Raw genomic sequence first — 20,000 nt, 5'->3', positions numbered from 1 at the left:
CAGAATCTCTAATAACCAAGTTCTAAAATGTATTTTAATTTTAAAACAGTTCTTCATACGAGCTAACTAATGCGGCTGTAACTTGGCTGTTAGACTAGCAGCATACTTCATTACAAATTTAACACATTTCATGAAAGATTAGAGGAGAACTCTACAATGAAACTTTACATTAGTAATGTTTAAAATGTTGTTTTTAACTTTAAAATCACTTGCCATAACAAGTTAGCTAACGCAGCTGTAGCTTGCTAGTAACTATATCAATGTCAGACGAGCTCCAAACAAACTTTACTACAATTTGCTACATTTCATGAATGTTTACACATCTAATCTACTTTCAGAATCTCTAATAGTCAAGCTCTAAATTGTATTTGTATTTCAAAACAGTTCTTCATATGAGCTAACTAACGCGGCTGTAACTTGGCTGTTAGACTAGCAGCATATTTCACTACAAATTTACCACATTTCATGAAAGATTAGACGACAACTCTACAATGAAAATTTACATTAGCCATGTTTAAAATGTTGTTTTTAACTTTGAAAACGCTTGTCATAACAAGCTAGCCAACGCAGCTGTAGCTTGCTAGTAACTAGAACAATGTCAGACGAGCTGCAAACAAACTTCACTACAATTTGCTACATTTCATGAATGTTTACACAGCTAATCTACTTTCAGAATCTCTAATAGTCAAGTTCTAAATTGTATTTGTATTTTAAAACAGTTCTTCATATGAGCTAACTAACGCGGCTGTAACTTGGCTGTTAGACTAGCAGCATATTTCACTACAAATTTACCGCATTTTATGAAAGATTAGACGACAACTCCACAATGAAAATTTATATTAGCCATGTTTAAAATGTTGTTTTTAACTTTGAAAACGCTTGTCATAACAAGCTAGCCAACGCAGCTGTAGCTTGCTAGTAACTAGAACAATGTTAGACGAGCTGCAAACAAACTTCACTACAATTTGCTACATTTCATGAATGTTTACACAGCTAATCTACTTTCAGAATCTCTAATAGTCAAGTTCTAAATTGTATTTGTATTTTAAAACAGTTCTTCATACGAGCTAACTAACGCGGCTGTAACTTCGCTGTTAGACTTGCAGCATACTTCACCACAAATTTACAGCATTTTATGAAAGATTAGACGACAAATGTACAATAAAAATGTACATTAGCCATGTTTAAAATGTTGTTTTTAACTTTAAAAACGCTTGTCATAACAAGCTAGCCAACGCAGCTGTAGCTTGCTAGTAACTAGAACAATGTCAGACGGGATGCAAACAAACTTCACTACAATTTGCTACATTTCATGAATGTTTACACAGCTAATCTACTTTCAGAATCTCTAATCGTCGAGTTCTAAATTGTATTTGCATTTTAAAACAGTTCTTCATACAAGCTAATTAACGCGGCTGTAACTTCGCTGTTAGACTTGCAGCATACTTCAACACAAATTTACCGCATTTTATGAAAGATTAGATGACAACTGTACAATAAAAATTTACATTAGGCATGTTTAAAATGTTGTTTTTAACTTTGAAAACGCTTGTCATAACAAGCTAGCTAACACAGCTGTAGCTAGCTAGTAACTAGATCAATGTCAGACGAGCAGCAAACAAACTTCACTACAATTTGCTACATTTCATGAATGTTTAGACAGCTAATCTACTTTCAGAATCTCTAATAACCAAGTTCTAAAATGTATTTTAATTTTAAAACAGTTTTTCATACGAGCTAACTAACGCGGCTGTAACTTCGCTGTTAGACTTGCAGCATACTTCACCACAAATTTAACGTATTTTATGAAAGATTAGACGACAACTGTACAATGAAAATTTACATTAGCCATGTTTAAAATGTTGTTTTTAACTTTGAAAACGCTTGTCATAACAAGATAGCTAACGCAGCTGTAGCTAGGTAGTAACTAAACCAATGTCAGACAAGCAGCAAATGGACTTCACTAAAATTGACTACATTTCATGAATGTTTAGACAGCTAATTTACTTTCAGAATCTCTAATAGTCAAGTTCTACATTTAATTTAAATTTTAAAACAGCTAGCGAACGCGGTTGTAACTACACTGTTAGACTAGCAGCATACTTCACTACAAATTTACCACATTTGCAAAGATCCTTATTAACAGATTTAAGCAGCTTTACCAGTAATACAGTGGTTTTATAAATGTTTTTATAAGTTGCCAGGCAACGTAGTTCAATTTGAACTGTCTAAAATGTTAATGTACACATTGAAGTACACAATAAATACATAATTTCTTTGTGATCATTTCTTTGTAAATTATTTGTAACTAAAAATGTTAGAATGCAAGATAAAGTTATGTTAAGCTAACTTAAAAATGTATATAGAACAAAGACATTTAAAATGGGTTAAACTTGTTACACAATACCAATGGAAGCAACTCAAATGAGTAAGCAATCAACTCAAAAATGTTGATCAAAGCACATATATTTTTGAGTATGTCTTCAGTTAATAAAAGGTTTTACTGTTGAGAAAATTAAGTTGCCTAAAATTAAAAGAATCAATCAGTTGAAGACAATTTCACTTCAGTTGATACATTGTAAAAAGACTAATGGAGAGGGTTGCCTCAGTTTTTCTCGTTGGGTTAAGTCATTACTTTTTAGAGGGTACGCCGGTGAAAGAACGAGTGAGAAATGAAAAGTGGAGGGGCGCTGAGGTCAGGACCTCAGTACCAGAGAGAACAGCCATTTCCTGTTGACCTCGGTTTGAACTGTGGCCCATGACCCCCTGTTGCTGCCCCAGGCCCCGCTGGGGGCCAGGGTGAGGTCTTAGTGGGGTATTCAGGTTTGAATGAGTTGGTGAATGTAGAAATTAAGAAAGGCATTGTGACTCTTCTGACTTGAAAATCAGCCTCCAGCCCCTGCAAAATACTGACCGTCAAAGGATTAAAATGACTTATGTCTGTTTTTCACATTTACCGTACAGTGCAATTTTTGAAAGCGACATAAAGTCCCCCCCCCCCCAAAAAAATCTAACTTGGAAAAAGCTACAGTATTTTTCGGACTATAAGTCGCAGTTTTTTTCATACATTGGCCGGGGGTGCGACTTATACTCAGGAGCGACTTATGTGTGAAATTATTAACACATTACCGTAAAATATCAAATAACATTATTTAGCTCATTCACGTAAGAGACTAGACGTATAAGATTTCATGGGATTTAGCGATTAGGAGTGACAGATTGTTTGGTAAACGTATAGCATGTTCTATATGTTATAGTTATTTGAATGACTCTTACCATATTATGTTACGTGAACCAGTGACGTGCGGTGAGGTTCATGGCTGGTGAGGCACTGACTTCATCACAGTCAGATTTACAAACATATGAACCCTAAAGAGTATCTTATTCACCATTTGATTGACAGCAGTTAACGGGTTATGTTTAAAAGCTCATACCAGCATTCTTCCCTGCTCGGCACTCAGCATCAAGGGTTGGAATTGGGGGTTAAATCACCAAAAATTATTCCCGGGCGCGGCGCCACTGCTGCCCACTGCTCCCCTCACCTCCCAGAGGGTGAACAAGGGGATGGGTCAAATGCAGAGGACAAATTTCATTACACATAGTGTGTGACAATGATTGGTACTTTAACTTAACTTTAACTTTACACATACAAACTGTAGCACACAGTTTAATTCCGAGGTGCTGCGAGTCGGCCAGTTGTTGGGGTAGCGACCTTGTGTGTCAGCATGTCTGTGATCTTCTTTTAAATCTTTTTTTTTTTTTTAATAGATTTAATTATTTATTTATTCTTATTTTTTAATATATTTTATTAATATTATTATTATTATTATTATTATTATTTATTTATTTATTTTATTTATTTCCCCTACCTCAGGGGGGGGACTCGGCGGGGCGGTTGCTGGTTGTTCCATCTCCATCGTTGGGGTCCCTGCGGGTGGGGTGGGTGGTTCCCGTGGCCCCGTGCTGGGTGGTCCTGTGGCGGCCGGCTTGGGTGGGGTGGCCGTGGGCTGGCCTCGCCGCGCTCTCCGGGGGTGGGGGGTGGGGGTGGGGGGGGGCTCGTGGGGACCCGGTTGCTGGTGGGGCAGGGGCGGTCTTCCCGTCCGGTTGCGGGGGGTCTCCGGGCCCCTCGGGCGGGGCGTCCCGCCTTTCTGTCCGTGTGGGGTGTGGTCTCTCGCTGGCTTGGGGTCTGGCTGCCCCCTGCTTTTCTTGTGCCTTGTCCTCTGCCGGGTGCGTCTGTCTGCAGCCTGCTGCTGGCCCTTGTGGGCGGCGCGGTGGGCCAGGCTCAGGGGTTCCTGTCGCTGTCCGGCTTGGCTGCGTGGGGGCGGTGGTCCCTGGTTCCCTGGGCACCACACCTACTGTTTGTGGGATGGGCTCTCGGGGAGGCTGGGGCCGTACTCTGGCTCCCGCACACACTGGGAGTCAAATGTATTGTACATACAAATTCACATATACTCACATACATACATACACACATACATAGGTACCTACGCTCCCACATACATATACAAATACAGTACATAATTACACACTCAAAGTTCGTACATCCACACGCACATTCATTATACAAACATACTGTATACATATACTGTACATATACATTCACTGTTAAAACATACATATACACATACTGTACATATACACTCACTGTACAAACACACACATACACACACTGTACATATACATTCACTTTACAAACACACACATACATATACTGTACATATACATTCACTGTACAAACACACACATACACATACTGTACATATACATTCACTTTACAAGCACACACATACATATACTGTACATATACATTCACTGTACAAACACACATATACACATACTGTACATATACATTCACTGTACAAACACACATACTGTATACACATACTGTACATATACATTCACTGTACAAACACACACATACACATTCTATACATATGCATTCACTGTACAAACATACACATACACATACTGTACATATACATTCACTGTACAAACACACATATACACATACTGTACATATACATTCACTGTACAAACACACATACTGTATACACATACTGTACATATACATTCACTGTACAAACACACACATACACATTCTATACATATACATTCACTGTACAAGCACACATATACACATACTGTACATATACAAGTACATATGCACACATACACTTATGCACATAATCACGTTTCATCAAACATATATTAACGTTGTTGCCCTAGGGTAAACTGGGTATAACACATGGCACACTGACAAAGCTTAATCTATTATTACTATAACAATCTACAAGGTTAATGTAGGTTGCTTCTCTTTCTTCCCCTCCATTTTTCTGCATTCTTTCGTATCTCAAGTTATCATTACGTATATGTATTGTTGCATTTGAACAATTGTATTGTTGATAATAAAGGTAAAGTATTGGTATTGTTTATTATCAATAGCACTATTTCTATTGTTATTCATATTGCTCCATTTTTAGTGTAATAATGCTCATTGTCATTTCTGTATTATTTTTTATTTTCGCTAACTGCTTATTTGCTATTACTTTTACCATCATATTTGTACATGTCGTATTTGCTGATGTTGCTCTGTTGTTGTTGTTGTGTTTGCTGTTGTTGTTTTTGTCTCTCTGTCTAATCCCCCTCTTGTCCCCACAATTCCCCCCTCTGTCTTCCTTTTTTTTCTCTTTCTATCCCCTCCTGCCCCGGCCCGGCTGCACCAAATGATAATATAAATACATTTAATAAAGTCAAAATACAAATAAGGCAACAAGAGAAGTATCCTACACTTCTCTTTTGTAAAGTAAATCTGAACAGCCGATATGGGCGTCTACATCTACTATATGATTTGCCTGACAAGCTGGACATTATAAAAAATAAAAATAAAAAATAAAAATAAAAAACTGTAGCACACAAAAAAGCACATTTAATAAAAAAAACGTTATTATGGTCTTACCTTTACTTATAAATGAAGTCCATGCGCCGCTGTTGTGCTGGATTAATGCAACCCCGCCGTAGAATGCATCCCCTGACGGGAGTGTTATATCAACTAAAGCCCACACTTAAACTTTCCACGTGCAAGATTGAATCTATTTTAAAAAGTTATTTAATAAGAAGCCAAAAAGTGCAAAAACAATAATGTTCGTGTTGGAGAAGTTGTGAATGAATGAAATATGAAATCCGTGCTGCAGTCTGCAGGTGTACCTAATGTTGTGGCCCTGCAGTCATTCACAACTCCTCCAACAAGAACATTATTGTTTTTGCACGTTTTGGCTTCTTATTAAATAACTTTTTTAAATAGATTCAATCTTGCATGTGGAAAGTATAAGTGTGGGCTTTAGTTGATATAACACTCCCGTCAGGGGGTGCATTTTACGGCGGGTGTGCATTCTCTACCACCAGGAGGCGGGATTACTGCGAGTCTCAGCCAGTGGGCCTTTTGCAGTCCAACGGGCCCTCGCCAGTCGATTTTACGTCACAGCCTTCTCAAGACCTAGACCCACCATCAAAAAATTCAGGAAGTTCGGAAAATGTGGGAAGAAGTTATGACTATTATAATTTTCCACCACGAAGAGGAAATATTGGTGTTGATATCAAGGTCTAGTCATGATCAGTTCCCGACCACAAAGCCTTATAACAGTTTGGAAGGAAAGCTGATTATTTAAAGTCAAGTAACGACAGTTTGATGGTTGATTATCATTACTGCCACCACTTGTGGTGGTAATGACAATATAAAACAGAAGACAGAAGTTTCTTGAGCGCAAACATTTTGACTAAAGTGGTGAAGCTGTAATTTTGTGTGCACTTTGATTTTATTGACAGTTTAGGAAACACATGCGTTATTAATTTAGTTTATTTTGGCACAATTTACTGTGATTGCATTTTAATTCATTTTGCGTCACCAATTATAGCCGTTTTTTCTTATGCAGTATATTTGGTTAGTATTTATTTTTCTCATCATCCTGACCTAAGCCTAAAGTTTGTGTTAGATAAATAATAATATTTGTGATTAACACATGGTATCACATCATTTAACAAGGTTGTAAACGGTAAGTAGATTATATATAAGTATTAAATACGATTAAGAGTAAGAATGCTAATTCAGTGTTAATATTTGTTAATATCAACTCTGTTGTGTAAAGATTGGGCCCCAAGGTCAAAAAGGTTAAGAACCCCTGAGTTTGGTAATGCTTAAAATGACTGAAATACTACCAATATTACATGTTAGCCTGTTACTACATGATATAAATACTTACAGCATGTATATAAAGCTGTGTTGTTGTTGTTTTTTTTAGAGGAATGGATTGAGTCCCCATTACCTGCATAGTTATCTGCCTCTTACTAGCAGGTTTTTAAATATTTAGAACACACAGAAAAGTAAGAGACGTATGTTCTTTTCCCACATAAGGATTGTGGATGATGGGCAAAAATAGTTGTAGTTGTGTGTGTTTTTGGCATTTGCAGCATTTTGTGTGATCCTGCAGTGTTTATGGATTTCAATATGTAGCATTCTCCTCTTGCATTTGTTTGGATGTTGCTGCGTGCCACCTCAATAATCATGATACAATAATTAACGCTCTGGGGACGTTTGGTTTTAATTCTCTTTAAGGCCAAACATAAAATTCCTTCAAGTGTTGTTTTACTTTTTTTTTGCTAAAGTTGTCCAATGAAATTCAGTCCTAAACAAAAATATCAAACATGCACAATAATGGGGTTTTTTGGAACCCTTTTGAAGGCCTTTTGATCAGATCATGTCACATGTTTAAATGAGTGAAATAACTAATAACTCATGTTATGCAAATGTATACTAATTAAAAGCGGTGACATCCTTTGATCAAAAGGCCCGAGCAGCTGCATCTAAGCCATACATCACCAAGTCCAATGCAAAGCGTGGGATGCAGTGGTGTAAAGCACGTCGCCACTGGACTCTAGAGCAGTGCCAACGCGTTCTCTGGACTGATGAATCACGCTTTTCCATCTGGCAATCTGATGGACGAGTCTGGGTTTGAAGGTTGCCAGGAGAACGGTACATTTCGGACTGCATTGTGCCGAGTGTGAAATTTGGTGGAGGTGGAATTATGGTGTGGGGTTGTTTTTCAGGAGTTTGACTCGGCCCCTTAGTTACAGTGAAAGGAACTTTGAAGGCTCCATGCTCCCAAAACATGTTGGACAATTCAATGCTCCCAACCTTGTGGGAACAGTTTGGAGTGGGCCCCTTCCTCTTCCAACATGACTGTGCACCAGTGCACAAAGCAAAGTCCATAAAGACATGGATGACAGAGTCTGGTGTGGATGAACTTGACTGGCCTGCACAGAGTCCTGACCTGAACCCGATAGAACACCTTTGGGATGAATTAGAACGGAGACTGAGAGCCAGGCCTTCTCGACCAATATCAGTGTGTGACCTCACCAATGCGCTTTTGGAAGAATGGTCGAAAATTCCTATAAACACACTCCGCAACCTTGTGGACAGCCTTCCCAGAAGAGTTGAAGCTGTAATAGCTGCAAAAGGTGGACCGACATCATATTGAACCCTATGGGTTAGGAATGGGATGGCACTTCAAGTTCATATGTCAGTCAAGGCAGGTGGCCAAATACTTTTGGCAATATAGTGTATATACTGGTACGTTGTGAAATTATACATTTACATAGAAATATTTTGTAAATGTTTCTTTTCATAACTTAATTGTTTCCAAACGGGGCCTGTAACACGGCTGTGAAACCGCTGATCAAACAAAACAAAAAAGTCATTGTTGTCTTTATTCATCCTTTATGATGAGATGAAAACGATTTTCTCCTTTTTTAATAAGGTTCAAGATATTTGTCAGGATTCTTCTTCCTTGTACTTTGTAAACACTTTTTGAGTTTGAAAATTTTCTTCAAGTGGATCATTTTAGTACATTGTTTGATTTCTTTGCTTAATCCAGGGGTCCCCAAAATACAACTTACGGCCCGCGGGAAGTCTCAAGTTTTTTTTAAAAATTTGTCCGACCGCTTCAATGTTAGCTACAACTCTTTGTTTATAATGTCCATTTTCTGCTGTATACTCTCTGTTTTATGCTGCCCTTTTTTTTTGCTGCAGCTGTTACATGTACTGTAATTCTGTACATCAGGGGCGTCCAACTCATTTTAGCTGAGTGGCCGCATGGAGGGATAAAACTGTGCACACGCGGGCCGGACTATTAAAATCATGGCATTCAAACTTTAAAAAATAAAGACAACTTCAGATTGTTTTCTTTGTCTTAATTTGGCCAAAAATAGAACAAACACATTCTGAAAATATGACGATAAAAGTATAGAAAAAAATACCCAGCAGCGGTAAAGTTTAGATCAGTGGTCCCCAAACTACGGCCTGCTGGCCGAATACGGCCCGCCAGCGTCCAAAGTCCGGCCTGTGGGAAGTCTCGAGTTTTTTTTTGTAATTTGTCCTTTCTAATCTATTTTCTACCGATTGTTACTCACGTGGTCTCCTAGCCACTCAGGCAAATCATAATGTCTAAAAATGCATTTTCCATCGATAATGTGACATCATCGAGCTCGCGCCGCAGTGTCGGGCGAGCGTGCGGCGAGTGCGCACTCTTTTAGTCAATTAGTGCGTGAGTAATGTATATATATATATATGCACAGTATATACACTAGGGCTGCAACTAACGATTCATTTGATAATCGATTAATCTGTCGATTATTACTTCGATTAATAATCGGATAAAAGAGACAAACTAAATTTCTATCCTTTCCAGTATTTTATTGGAAAAAAACCAGCATACTGGCACCATACTTATTTTGATTATTGTTTCTCAGCTGTTTGTACATGTTGCAGTTAATAAATAAAGGTTTATTTAAAAAAAATAAAAATAAAAATAAAATAAAATAAAAAAATTAAATTGCCTCTGCACATGCGCATAGCATAGATCCAACAAATCGATGACTAAATTAATCGCCAACTATTTTTATAATCGATTTTAATCGATTAGTTGTTGCAGTTGTCACGCCAAATTTCTTCACCCTACAAAAAAACCCCCCTCCCCCATTTACTTCCGGGGCTGCGTCCAATAAAGTCACAAAGTTGTCGGGGGTCCTTAACCGGCACGCGACTGTCCTGTTTCTCGCCTGTACAAAAAAAAAACAATAATCGATTTCTTCAGATTCCAGCAGCTGTCAAAGACGAAGTATCCTTCCAGCGACGGGCAGTCAAAGTCGAAGTGCTATCGATCGCTGTCAATGACGTAAGAGGAAACATGACCACGGAAGTAAATGGGGGGGAATGTTTTTGTAGGGGGAAGAAATTTGGCGTGACACAGCCCTAATATACACGCACACAGCCCAGCCCCAAGCCAATTTTTTTTTAACTCAATGCGGCCCCCGAGTCAAAAAGTTTGAGGACCCCTGGCTTAATCCATTCCATAATTTAGCCGATAGCAAAGAAAAATCCATAGACTAGCAGCACCTGTGTATAAGCCGCAGGGTACAAAGCTTAGGAAAAAAGTAGCGGCTTACAGTCTAGAAAATACGGTAAAAGAAATATTAATCCATAACAGTTTTATGCCTTTTGAAAAATTTATGAATTACATGGCTTGAGATATTGTCGGATAACTGCCAGTGAAAGAAATAATTGTCAAAGAATAATTTAACATCATGTATAATTTAGTAACTCAACAAAAATTATGGGCAAAATACTGAATGGACAAAAAAAGTCCCCTAAAGGGGTTAAAGACAAAATCCCCCAAAAATTCAATGATCTTCAAAAAATGTCATGTCAAAAGTATCAGTATTGGTTTACTCTGTATCAGATTGATACCAAAATTGTCAGTATCCCAAGCGTCTGCTGGTGTTGGTCTCCACACAGATGAGCTATGTCTACATATATCAAAGCACATGCAACACGTAGTAAAAAAAAACAAACATTTTAATTCAATAAGCAGATCATTCAGTCCAAGCAGAGAAGAGCGGGAGCAGAAAGTTTCAAGATTCCTTTGGCTGCAGCTCCCTCTCGCACTGCTGTGACACACACAATGTACTCAAATGCTTGAAGAGCCTGTCTTGTGTCTGTCTACAGCGGGAAGGGGATTCATATGGCCCCGTTCGTCACGGTTTTACCTGACACATGAAACGTGACGAATTAGGGTGGTGCCGTATCCACTTTAGCCGCCAGATGGCAGTGGAGTGTTGAATATCTTAAAATATGTTTTGTGGCGATTCCAACGTCAGTTGCTTGTAGAGTGGCGCTTTCCATCATTTTCAGCAGACCTCTACCCAGGAATGGGGCCAAATGAATCCCTTCCCTACTCTATGAGCGTGTGTGTGTGTGTGTGTGTGTGAGACGGACACCGGCTGGCGTATTAAGGAGGTTAGTGATGTGAGAGCGAGGCAGACTGGAAGTCATTCATGGTGTTTAGCTTCATGCTAAGGAAGAGCGCTAACATTTCAAACGAGCTGCATCCGCCAGGAGTGGCGCACATAAATACAAAAATAGAATCAGCCTTAAATAAAGTGTGTGAGGAGAGGGGGGGGGCGGGTGTGCAGGAAGACAGAGCTGGAAGAAGAAGAAGAAGAAGAAGAAGAAGAAGAAGAAGAAGAAGGCATGGTCACAGGATTAGTTTGTGTCTCTTTCCTGTGGTCCGACGATGACGTTTAAAGCATTGGTCTTGTCCATGGGACACAGTGGAGGAAGCACTTCTACTCTGAGAGAGCTATGGCTTAAACCAGAGTGTGTGTGTGTGTGTGTGTGTGTGTGTGTGTGTGTGTGTGTGAATGTGTGTGTGTGTGCTACATTGAGGTCGTTGTCTTTAGGGTACAGGGAATGTAAACTTTGGAGCAATTTGTCCTGTTTTTTCTTTAAATATTATGTCATCACACTTGGGCCATGCACCGCAGTCACACAACCCCCCAAACCCCAGTCCCCCGGGCCCCTCGCGGCTAGTGCGCATGTATGTCCAGTCCTTGTGCGAGGAGGGGCTCTGCGGGGTGCGCGTGGGGCGGCGGGTGGAGGAGCATGGCGGCGTGCGGGTGCGGCCCCGGGTAGGGGTGGAGAGAAGGTCCAGGGTGGGGAGGGTAGGCCGCTTGGGACAGCAGAGCGCCGGGGTAGTCTCCCTGTAGAGATGGCATCCCCTGTAGACCTGTTGGGACAGAGTGGGAGTGTGAGGACGTTGTATGGAAGGTTGGTAACACTTTAGTATGGGGAACACATATTCACTATTAGTTGTTCATTAACATGAAAATTAGTAACATATTGGCTCTTAATTAGTCATTATTAAGTACTTATTAATGTCTTATTCTGCATGGCCTTATTATACAACCAGTAAGCCATTAACTAAGAGTCTTCCCTCAATAACCTCCGAATTATTGCTTATTAGTAACCCTAACCCTTATATGTTCTCCTAGTGTCCAAATAACTCTAAATTAAGTATTTGTTACTTAGAATATGTTCCCCATACTGTAACTAGTAGGGCTGCGAATCTTTGGGTGTCCCACGATTTGATTCAATATCGATTCTTGGGGTCACGATTCGATTCAAAATCGATTTTTTCAGATTCAACGCGATTCTCGATTCAAAAACGATATTTTCCCAATTCAAAAGGATTCTCTATTCATTCAATACATATTATTTCAGCAGGATCTACCCCAGTCTGCTGACATGCAAGCAGAGTAGTAGATTTTTGTAAAAAGCTTTTATAATTGTAAAGGACAATGTTTTATCAACTGATTGCAATAATGTCAATTTGTTTTAACTATTAAATGAACCAAAAATATGACTTATTTTATCTGTGTGAAAATATTGGACACAGTGTGTTGTCAAGCTTATAAGATGCGATGCAAGTGTAAGCCACTTCTTTTATTTTTATTTTTATAAATGTCTAATGATAATGTCAATGAGGGATTTTTGATCACTGCTATGTTGAAATTGTAACTAATATTGATACTGTTGTTGATAATATTAATTTTTGTTTCACTACTTTTGGTTTGTTCTGTGTCGTGTTTGTGTCTCCTCTCAATTGCTCTGTTTATTGCAGTTCTGAGTGTTGCTGGGTTGGGTTTGGTTTTGGAATTGGATTGCATTGTTATGGTATTGCTGTGTATTGTTCTGTTGGATTAATTAATTTAAAAAAAAGAAAAAAAAAGAAAAGAAAAAAAAAAGAAAAGAAAATACAAAAAGAAAAAAATAAATGAGAATCGATTCTGAATCGCACAACGTGAGATTCGCGATTCGAATTCGAATCAATTTTTTCCCACACCCCTAGTAACTAGTACAAAATGCAAAAGCGCAGATTCCAACCATAGAAATACTTTGTATAGTTCAAGACTTACGGTCATTTGAAAACATCACTGCACATCATAAAGGCAGCTACAGTTTCCATCTCAAAGATCTAAAAAAAATATTTGGGAATGTCCGGTGGGCCAGATTGAAAAGCTTAACGGCATGCGGCCCCCGGGCCTTAATTTGCCCAGGTCTGCTCTAGATAAACTAAATAAAGTATTATATATATATGACTGAGGTGTTTGCCTGCAAAAAATTGCTCAAAAGGCTGGCATGCTAACATAAGCCTGCTAACAGTAGCATGCTAACATGCAAAAAATGGCATGTTTACAGTTAGCATTAGTGAAGTACCAAAATATATGACTCAGAGGTGTATACCTGCTAAATTACGTAAAAATGACATCATGTCACCGTTAGCATGCATGTAGTACCACTACAGTAAATAAATAAATGATAAATGGGTTATACTTGTATAGCGCTTTTCTACCTTCAAGGTACTCAAAGCGCTTTGACAGTATTTCCACATTCACCCATCCACACACACATTCACACACTGATGGCGGGAGCTGCCATGCAAGGTGCTAACCAGCAGCCATCAGGAGCAAGGGTGAAGTGTCTTGCCCAAGGACACAACGGACGTGACTAGGATGGTAGAAGGTGGGGATTGAACCCCAGTAACCAGCAACCCTCCGATTGCTGACAGCCACTCTACCAACTTCGCCAAAATACCTCAACCTGACTATATTCTTGAACTGTATGATAAGCTCAATGTCTGTCATTTGTTTATCTGTTAAATATATATGTCCTATGTTTAGTCTAATGTTTAGTTTATGCTTAGTGTGTGTCAAATCTTGTTTTAATATTGCACATCGGAGTATGGGAGGAAGGCAATTTCAGTCTGCTGTGTTGCCTGGTCTGATTAAACAATAAAGTTTGACAGGACTTGACTTGACTTGAATGTGCACACCTGCAAAATTAGGTAAAAAAAAGGTAGCATTCTACAATGTCACTTTTGTACAATGTCAAATTCCTTATGTGTTAAATACAGCGGATTCTGCTTTAGCATGCATCAAGTACAAAAGAATATGACTCTAAGGTGTATACTGTACCTTCGAAATTAACTAAAAAAAAACTAGCATGCTAATGTTAAAACTTTAGTATGCATCAAGGACCAAAACATATGACTCTGAGGTGTTTACCGACAAAATTAGCTAAAAAATGCTACCATGTTAACGTTAGTATGCATCAAGTGCTAAACTATATAACTCTGAGGTGTATACATGCAAAGTTTGCTAAAAATGATATCATGTTACCGTTAGCATGCATTTAGTGCCAAAATATGTGACTCTGAGGTGTATATAGGTAAAAATAGCTAAAAAAAAAGCTAATTTGCCCAATGCTAAATGCTAAAATGCTAACTTTAGCATGTGTCAAGGAAGAAAATATATGACTCTGAGGTGTTTACCAACAAAATTTGCTAAAAAAAATGCTACCATGTTAACGTTAGCATGCATCAAGTACTAAACTGTATGACTCTGAGGTGTATACATGCAAACTTAACTAAAAATTACATCATGATACCATTAGCATGCATTTAGTGCCAAAATATGTGACTCTGAGGTGTTTACCGACAAAATTTACTAAAAAATGCTACCATGTTAACATTAGTATGCATCAAGTACTAAACTATATGACTTTGAGGTGTATACATGCAAAATTTGGTAACAATTATATCATGTTACTGTTAGCAGGCATTTAGTGCCAAAATATGTGACTCTGAGGTGTATATAGGTAAAAATAGCTATAAAAACAGCTAATTTGCCCAATGCTAAATGCTAAAATGCTAACTTTAGCATTTGTCAAGGAAGAAAATATATGACTCTGAGGTGTACACATGCAATAATTTTCTAAAAATGATATCATGTTACCGTTAGCATGCATTTAATGCCAAAATATATGACCCTGAGGTGTTTACCGACAAAATGTGCTAAAAAATGCTACCATGTTAATGTTAGCATGCATCAAGTACTAAACTATATGACTTTGAGGTGTATACATGCAAAATTAGGTAAAAATGATATCATTTTACAGTTAGCATGCATTTAGTGTCAAAATATGTGACTCAGAAGTGTATACCGGTAAAATTAGCTAAAAAAAACCTCATTGGCCCAATGCTAAATTGCTAACTTCAGCATGTGTCAAGAAACTAAATATATGACTCTGAGGTGTTTACCTGCAACATTAGCTATAAAAGCTAACATGCTAACGTTAGCATGCTGACAGTTAACATCAGTAATATTAAACGGTTTTCAACATTGTTTCAACTGCTAGGATATTTTGCAGCTGTACCTATTTTGACTAAATACAGCCTGATGCTTAAAGTGTTTGAAAACCAACCAGGTGTTTTAACCATGGTAATTGTCAATCAATCAAAAATGTGTATCACAAATATAAGAAGACCGTATTGCTTGGTCAACAGTTATTGCAAAAAAAATGTGTACTAAAGTACACATTTTCACAATACAATGTTTTTTTTACTCCAGCATGTATTTATTTATCTGTAATCTGGTTATTTATTTTAATCAATAAAAAAGCTGCTTTGTCAATACCTGCTGTTCGAAGCCCCAAGTGGGCTTGTCCGTCGAGCCCGTAGCCCCCCAGCGCTGCTCCCTCCGGGCTGTAGGGACCACCCTGACCTGCCACGATAACGCCAAAAAGAAACACAACAAAGAGCTTTAGTCAATGGCGCTGTGGGCCACAAGGCGCCATTTTTCTAGGGGGGGGCGCCCCGAGAATGAGGGGGAAAAATCTTATTTATTAGCTCCTCAGGGCATGTGTGCGTTTAGCGAAGGACTAACCTGAGCGATTGGACTGGTCGATCATGGGCTGAACGATTCTCCTCCTCGCGTTGATGAACCTGAAAGGAGCGAGAGGGAAAAATGTCAAGCGAGCGGCGCAGAAAATGGGAGTAGGGCCCAGTTAATGGAAAAAAGGCTGACCGAGAGACTGTTAACCTTTTCCCTTTTACAACCACTTAACCCTTTCAGGGGGCGGAGTAAATCAACGTGAGGACCGGGCGCTTATTGATCACCCTGTGATAATTGATTGATCTGCATCGATGGGATTGTGGGAAACATGTTTAAACATGCGAGGCTGATTACACGGCTTGTTAGCAGAAATTCAACTGCATGAAATTAAACGGGAACATTCGGATGGAAAAAACACGGAAACATACTTCAATGTGATGTCTCTCAGCCAATCGGGGACAAAAGTTTATATGGCGGTATAGTGCGGTATAGTATGTACTTTTCACAGGATACAGTTTAGCTCGCATTTTGATAAAGAAGGTGAGAAGCGCTCGTTGCAAAGTACGACAGCGGCGTCCGCGTGACTCTCGTCTCCCCAGCTCCCTCTCCGCTCATCGCCGTTTCCGCCAAAAATAGCCTCAATAAAGGTAAAAGTGAGTAAACGTGTCATTTCACTCATCACTTATATGTATTTCACTTTTTTTTTTTACAAAACCCAAAACCAGTGAAGTTGGCACATTGTGTAACTAGTAAATAAAAACAGAATACAATGATTTGCGAATCCTTTTAAACCTATATTCAATCAAATAGACTGCAAAGACAATATATTTAATGTTCAAACTGAGAAACTTAATTTTTTTCTTGTAAATAATCATTAACTTAGAATTTTTTGGCAGCAACACATTGCAAAAAAGTTGGCACGGGGCATTTTTACCACTGTGTTACATGGCCTTTCCTTTTAACTACACTCAGTAAACGCTTGAGGAGACCAATTTTTGAAGTTTTTCAGGTGGAATTCTTTCCCATTCTTGATTGATGTACAGCTTAAGTTGTTCAACAGTCCGGGGTCTCCGATGTCGTATTTTAGGCTTCATATTGCGCCACACATTTTCAATGGGAGACAGGTCTGGACTACAGGCAGGCCAGTCTAGTACCCACACTCTTTTACTATGAAGACACACTGTTATAACACGTGGCTTGGCATTGTCTTGCTGAAATAAGCAGGGGCGTCCATGATAACGTTGCTTGGATGGCGACATATGTTGCTCCAAAACCTGTATGTACATTTCAGCATTAATGGTGCACTAATACACCCCCATCCCATCACAGATGCTGGCTTTTGAACTTTGTGCCTATAACAATCCGGATGGTTCTTTTCCTCTTTGTTCCGGAGGACACGACGTCCACAGTTTCCAAAAACAATTTGAAATGTGGACTCGTCAGACCACAGAACACTTTTACATTTTACATACGTTTCTGGGTGTTGTTGATAAAGGGCTTTTGCTTTGCATAGTAGAGTTTTAACTTGCACTTACAGATGTAGCGACAAATTGTAGTTACTGACAGTGGTTTTCTGAAATGTTCCTGAGCCCATGTGGTGATATCCTTTACACACTGATGTCGGTTTTTGATGCAGTACCGCCTGAGGGAACGAAGGTCTGTAATATCATCACTTACGTGCAGTGATTTCTCCAGATTCTCTGAACCCTTTGATGATATTACGGACCGTAGATGGTGAAATCCCTAAATTCCTTGCAATAGCTGGTTGAGAAATGTTGTTCTTAAACTGTTCAACAATTTGCTCACGCATTTGTTCACAAAATGGTGACCCTTGCCCCATCCTTGTTTGTGAATAACTGAGCATTTCATGAAAGCTGCTTTTATACCCAATCATGGCACCCACCTGTTCCCAATTAGCCTGTTCACCTGTGAGATGTTCCAAATAAGTGTTTGATGAGCATTCCTCAACTTTCTCCGTCTTTTTTGCCACTTGTCCCAGCTTTTTTGAAACATGTTGCAGGCATCAAATTCCAAATGACCTAATATTTGTTTACAATGTTTTCCAGTTCGAACATTAAATATCTTGTCTTTGCAGTCTATTCAATTGAATATAGGTTGAAAAAGATTTGCAAATCATTGGATTCTGTTTTTATTTACGATTTACACAACGTGCCAACTTCACAGGTTTTGGGTTTTCTACATGTAAAAGCATGATTATCATCTATAAGAGGTGTTTTGTGTTAATATATTTGGGTGTCTGGAACAAATTACAGTTGTCCCTGTTTATCGCTGTTGATCGGTTCCGGACATGACCGCGGTAATTTGCTTATCGCAGTCAAGTCATGTCAAGTAGCAGTCATTAATTATACATCTAATACTTTCATAACTATAGCATAAAACAACTGTTTACAACCTTTTAAATTAGTTTTTCAACCTAATGAGAGCCCTACGAGACATGAAATAACACCCTTTAGCTATTTTTACACTGTTTTAATCCAATATAACAGTGGTTCTCAAACTTTTTTCACCAATTACTACCTCAGAAAAAACTTGGTTCTCCATGTACCACCATAATGACCAACATTATAATACAGTAGCGTAATAGGTTGAAGTATCCATTAAAAACAAGGCAGAGGTTTTATTCAACGAGTATATTTAATATGTTTGACCACTGCAACATTACACACAGTGTGAACAGTGACACTGTGTTTGAATATAGGAAAATAAAACACTGTACTTTAATCAAGTAATTATTTGGTGTACCACTAGATGGAGCCTACAGCTAGTGGTACACGTACCACAGTTTGAGAATCACTGCAATATAGTAATGCTGCATGAGGCTTGGCCAATCAGTGGCTACGATACTGATTGGTTTGGTCTCCTCTTGTGTCCGATACTACTGTAATAATAGTATTTTTAGTTAATTAAGCCATTTTATACTTAAATATGTGAAATTTGGGGAAATTATCCTTTAAAAAAATTAAATATGCAATGTGGGAAAGCAGCAATATTTGAAGCGCGAGGGACGAGTAATTGTTTTACATTATTTCTTAAGGAAAGCATTGATTTGATAGACTTTTTGGAATGAAAACCGAGGTAGTACTAGGGATGACTACCGAATTTGGTACTTTTATAGCTACAGATCGAAGCTTGATTGTACTACTAAGTACCAAGTCACGTAAAATCAAACGTACACTTGCAGACTCGAACACTTGGCGGGAAAACAAGCAGTCGAGCGCACATAGTGGACTCAGCCGTAATGTTACAATTTTTTCACATCAACACAGAAAGAAAAGGTGCTCAAAAGTACAGTAAGGCTCTAGTTTTAAAAATGCGCTGGCTCAATGCTAATTTACATTGGATATGCCGTAGACCTGCTACCGATTAGCATTAGCGATTTTACATGGCTATTTCAACACCTCCAATTTTTCAATGAAAACTACAACTAAGATGCACGTTACAATCCCACAGCTGGTGTGTGATAAATACAATACTTAAAGCGTAGACATTTTGTACAGCTCAAAAGAAAATACTGGCACATTCGACTTAATAGCAAAGACTACTTACACACCGTAGTCTACAGTATGGCTCCAGCTATTAATTATTTTAGTAATTTATTAGTTATTTGATTAATCATATAAACACACTTTACCTTGCCTATTTTAGGGAGAAAAAAGGCTACTTTTTTCATAAACTTTTTTTCTTAAAAAAATTTGTACATTTGTGTTAGTTACACTTATTAAATAACTAATCGAAAATAAACAGAATATAAATCAAATGAATCGTTGCAACCCTACCATATACTCTAAACTACTGCCATCTAATGTCTTGGAATTGCAACTGCATGCAAAGTCTACTATATAATACTTGCTAATGAGACTCAGAAGTGTAAGAAAACCAGATATAAAAACGAAACAGCAGTTATAATTATCACCTCA

At 38.4% G+C, this 20,000-nt stretch overlaps 1 protein-coding gene across 2 annotated transcripts in view; it reads right to left on the bottom strand.

Annotated features, from left to right (window-relative positions):
• Positions 1 to 10,582: 10,582 nt before the first annotated feature.
• LOC133663903 (homeobox protein meis3-like) overlaps positions 10,583 to 20,000 on the bottom strand; it is a 95,743-nt gene continuing 86,325 nt past the window's right edge. For both annotated transcript variants that reach the window (XM_062068630.1, XM_062068629.1), the window contains 3 exons: positions 16,114 to 16,172; positions 15,865 to 15,951; positions 10,583 to 12,116 (listed from right to left, as the gene is read on the bottom strand). In XM_062068630.1, the coding sequence (XP_061924614.1) occupies positions 11,917 to 12,116; positions 15,865 to 15,951; positions 16,114 to 16,172 (346 nt within the window). In that variant the 3' untranslated portion in view covers positions 10,583 to 11,916. The remainder of the gene's footprint in view (positions 12,117 to 15,864; positions 15,952 to 16,113; positions 16,173 to 20,000) is intronic.

This window comes from Entelurus aequoreus, linkage group LG13 (assembly GCF_033978785.1).
Source record: "Entelurus aequoreus isolate RoL-2023_Sb linkage group LG13, RoL_Eaeq_v1.1, whole genome shotgun sequence".
In the NCBI taxonomy this organism is placed as follows: domain Eukaryota; kingdom Metazoa; phylum Chordata; class Actinopteri; order Syngnathiformes; family Syngnathidae; genus Entelurus; species Entelurus aequoreus.
Note: the sequence above shows the minus strand (reverse complement) of the source record. Positions and strands in the feature narration are given on the sequence as shown.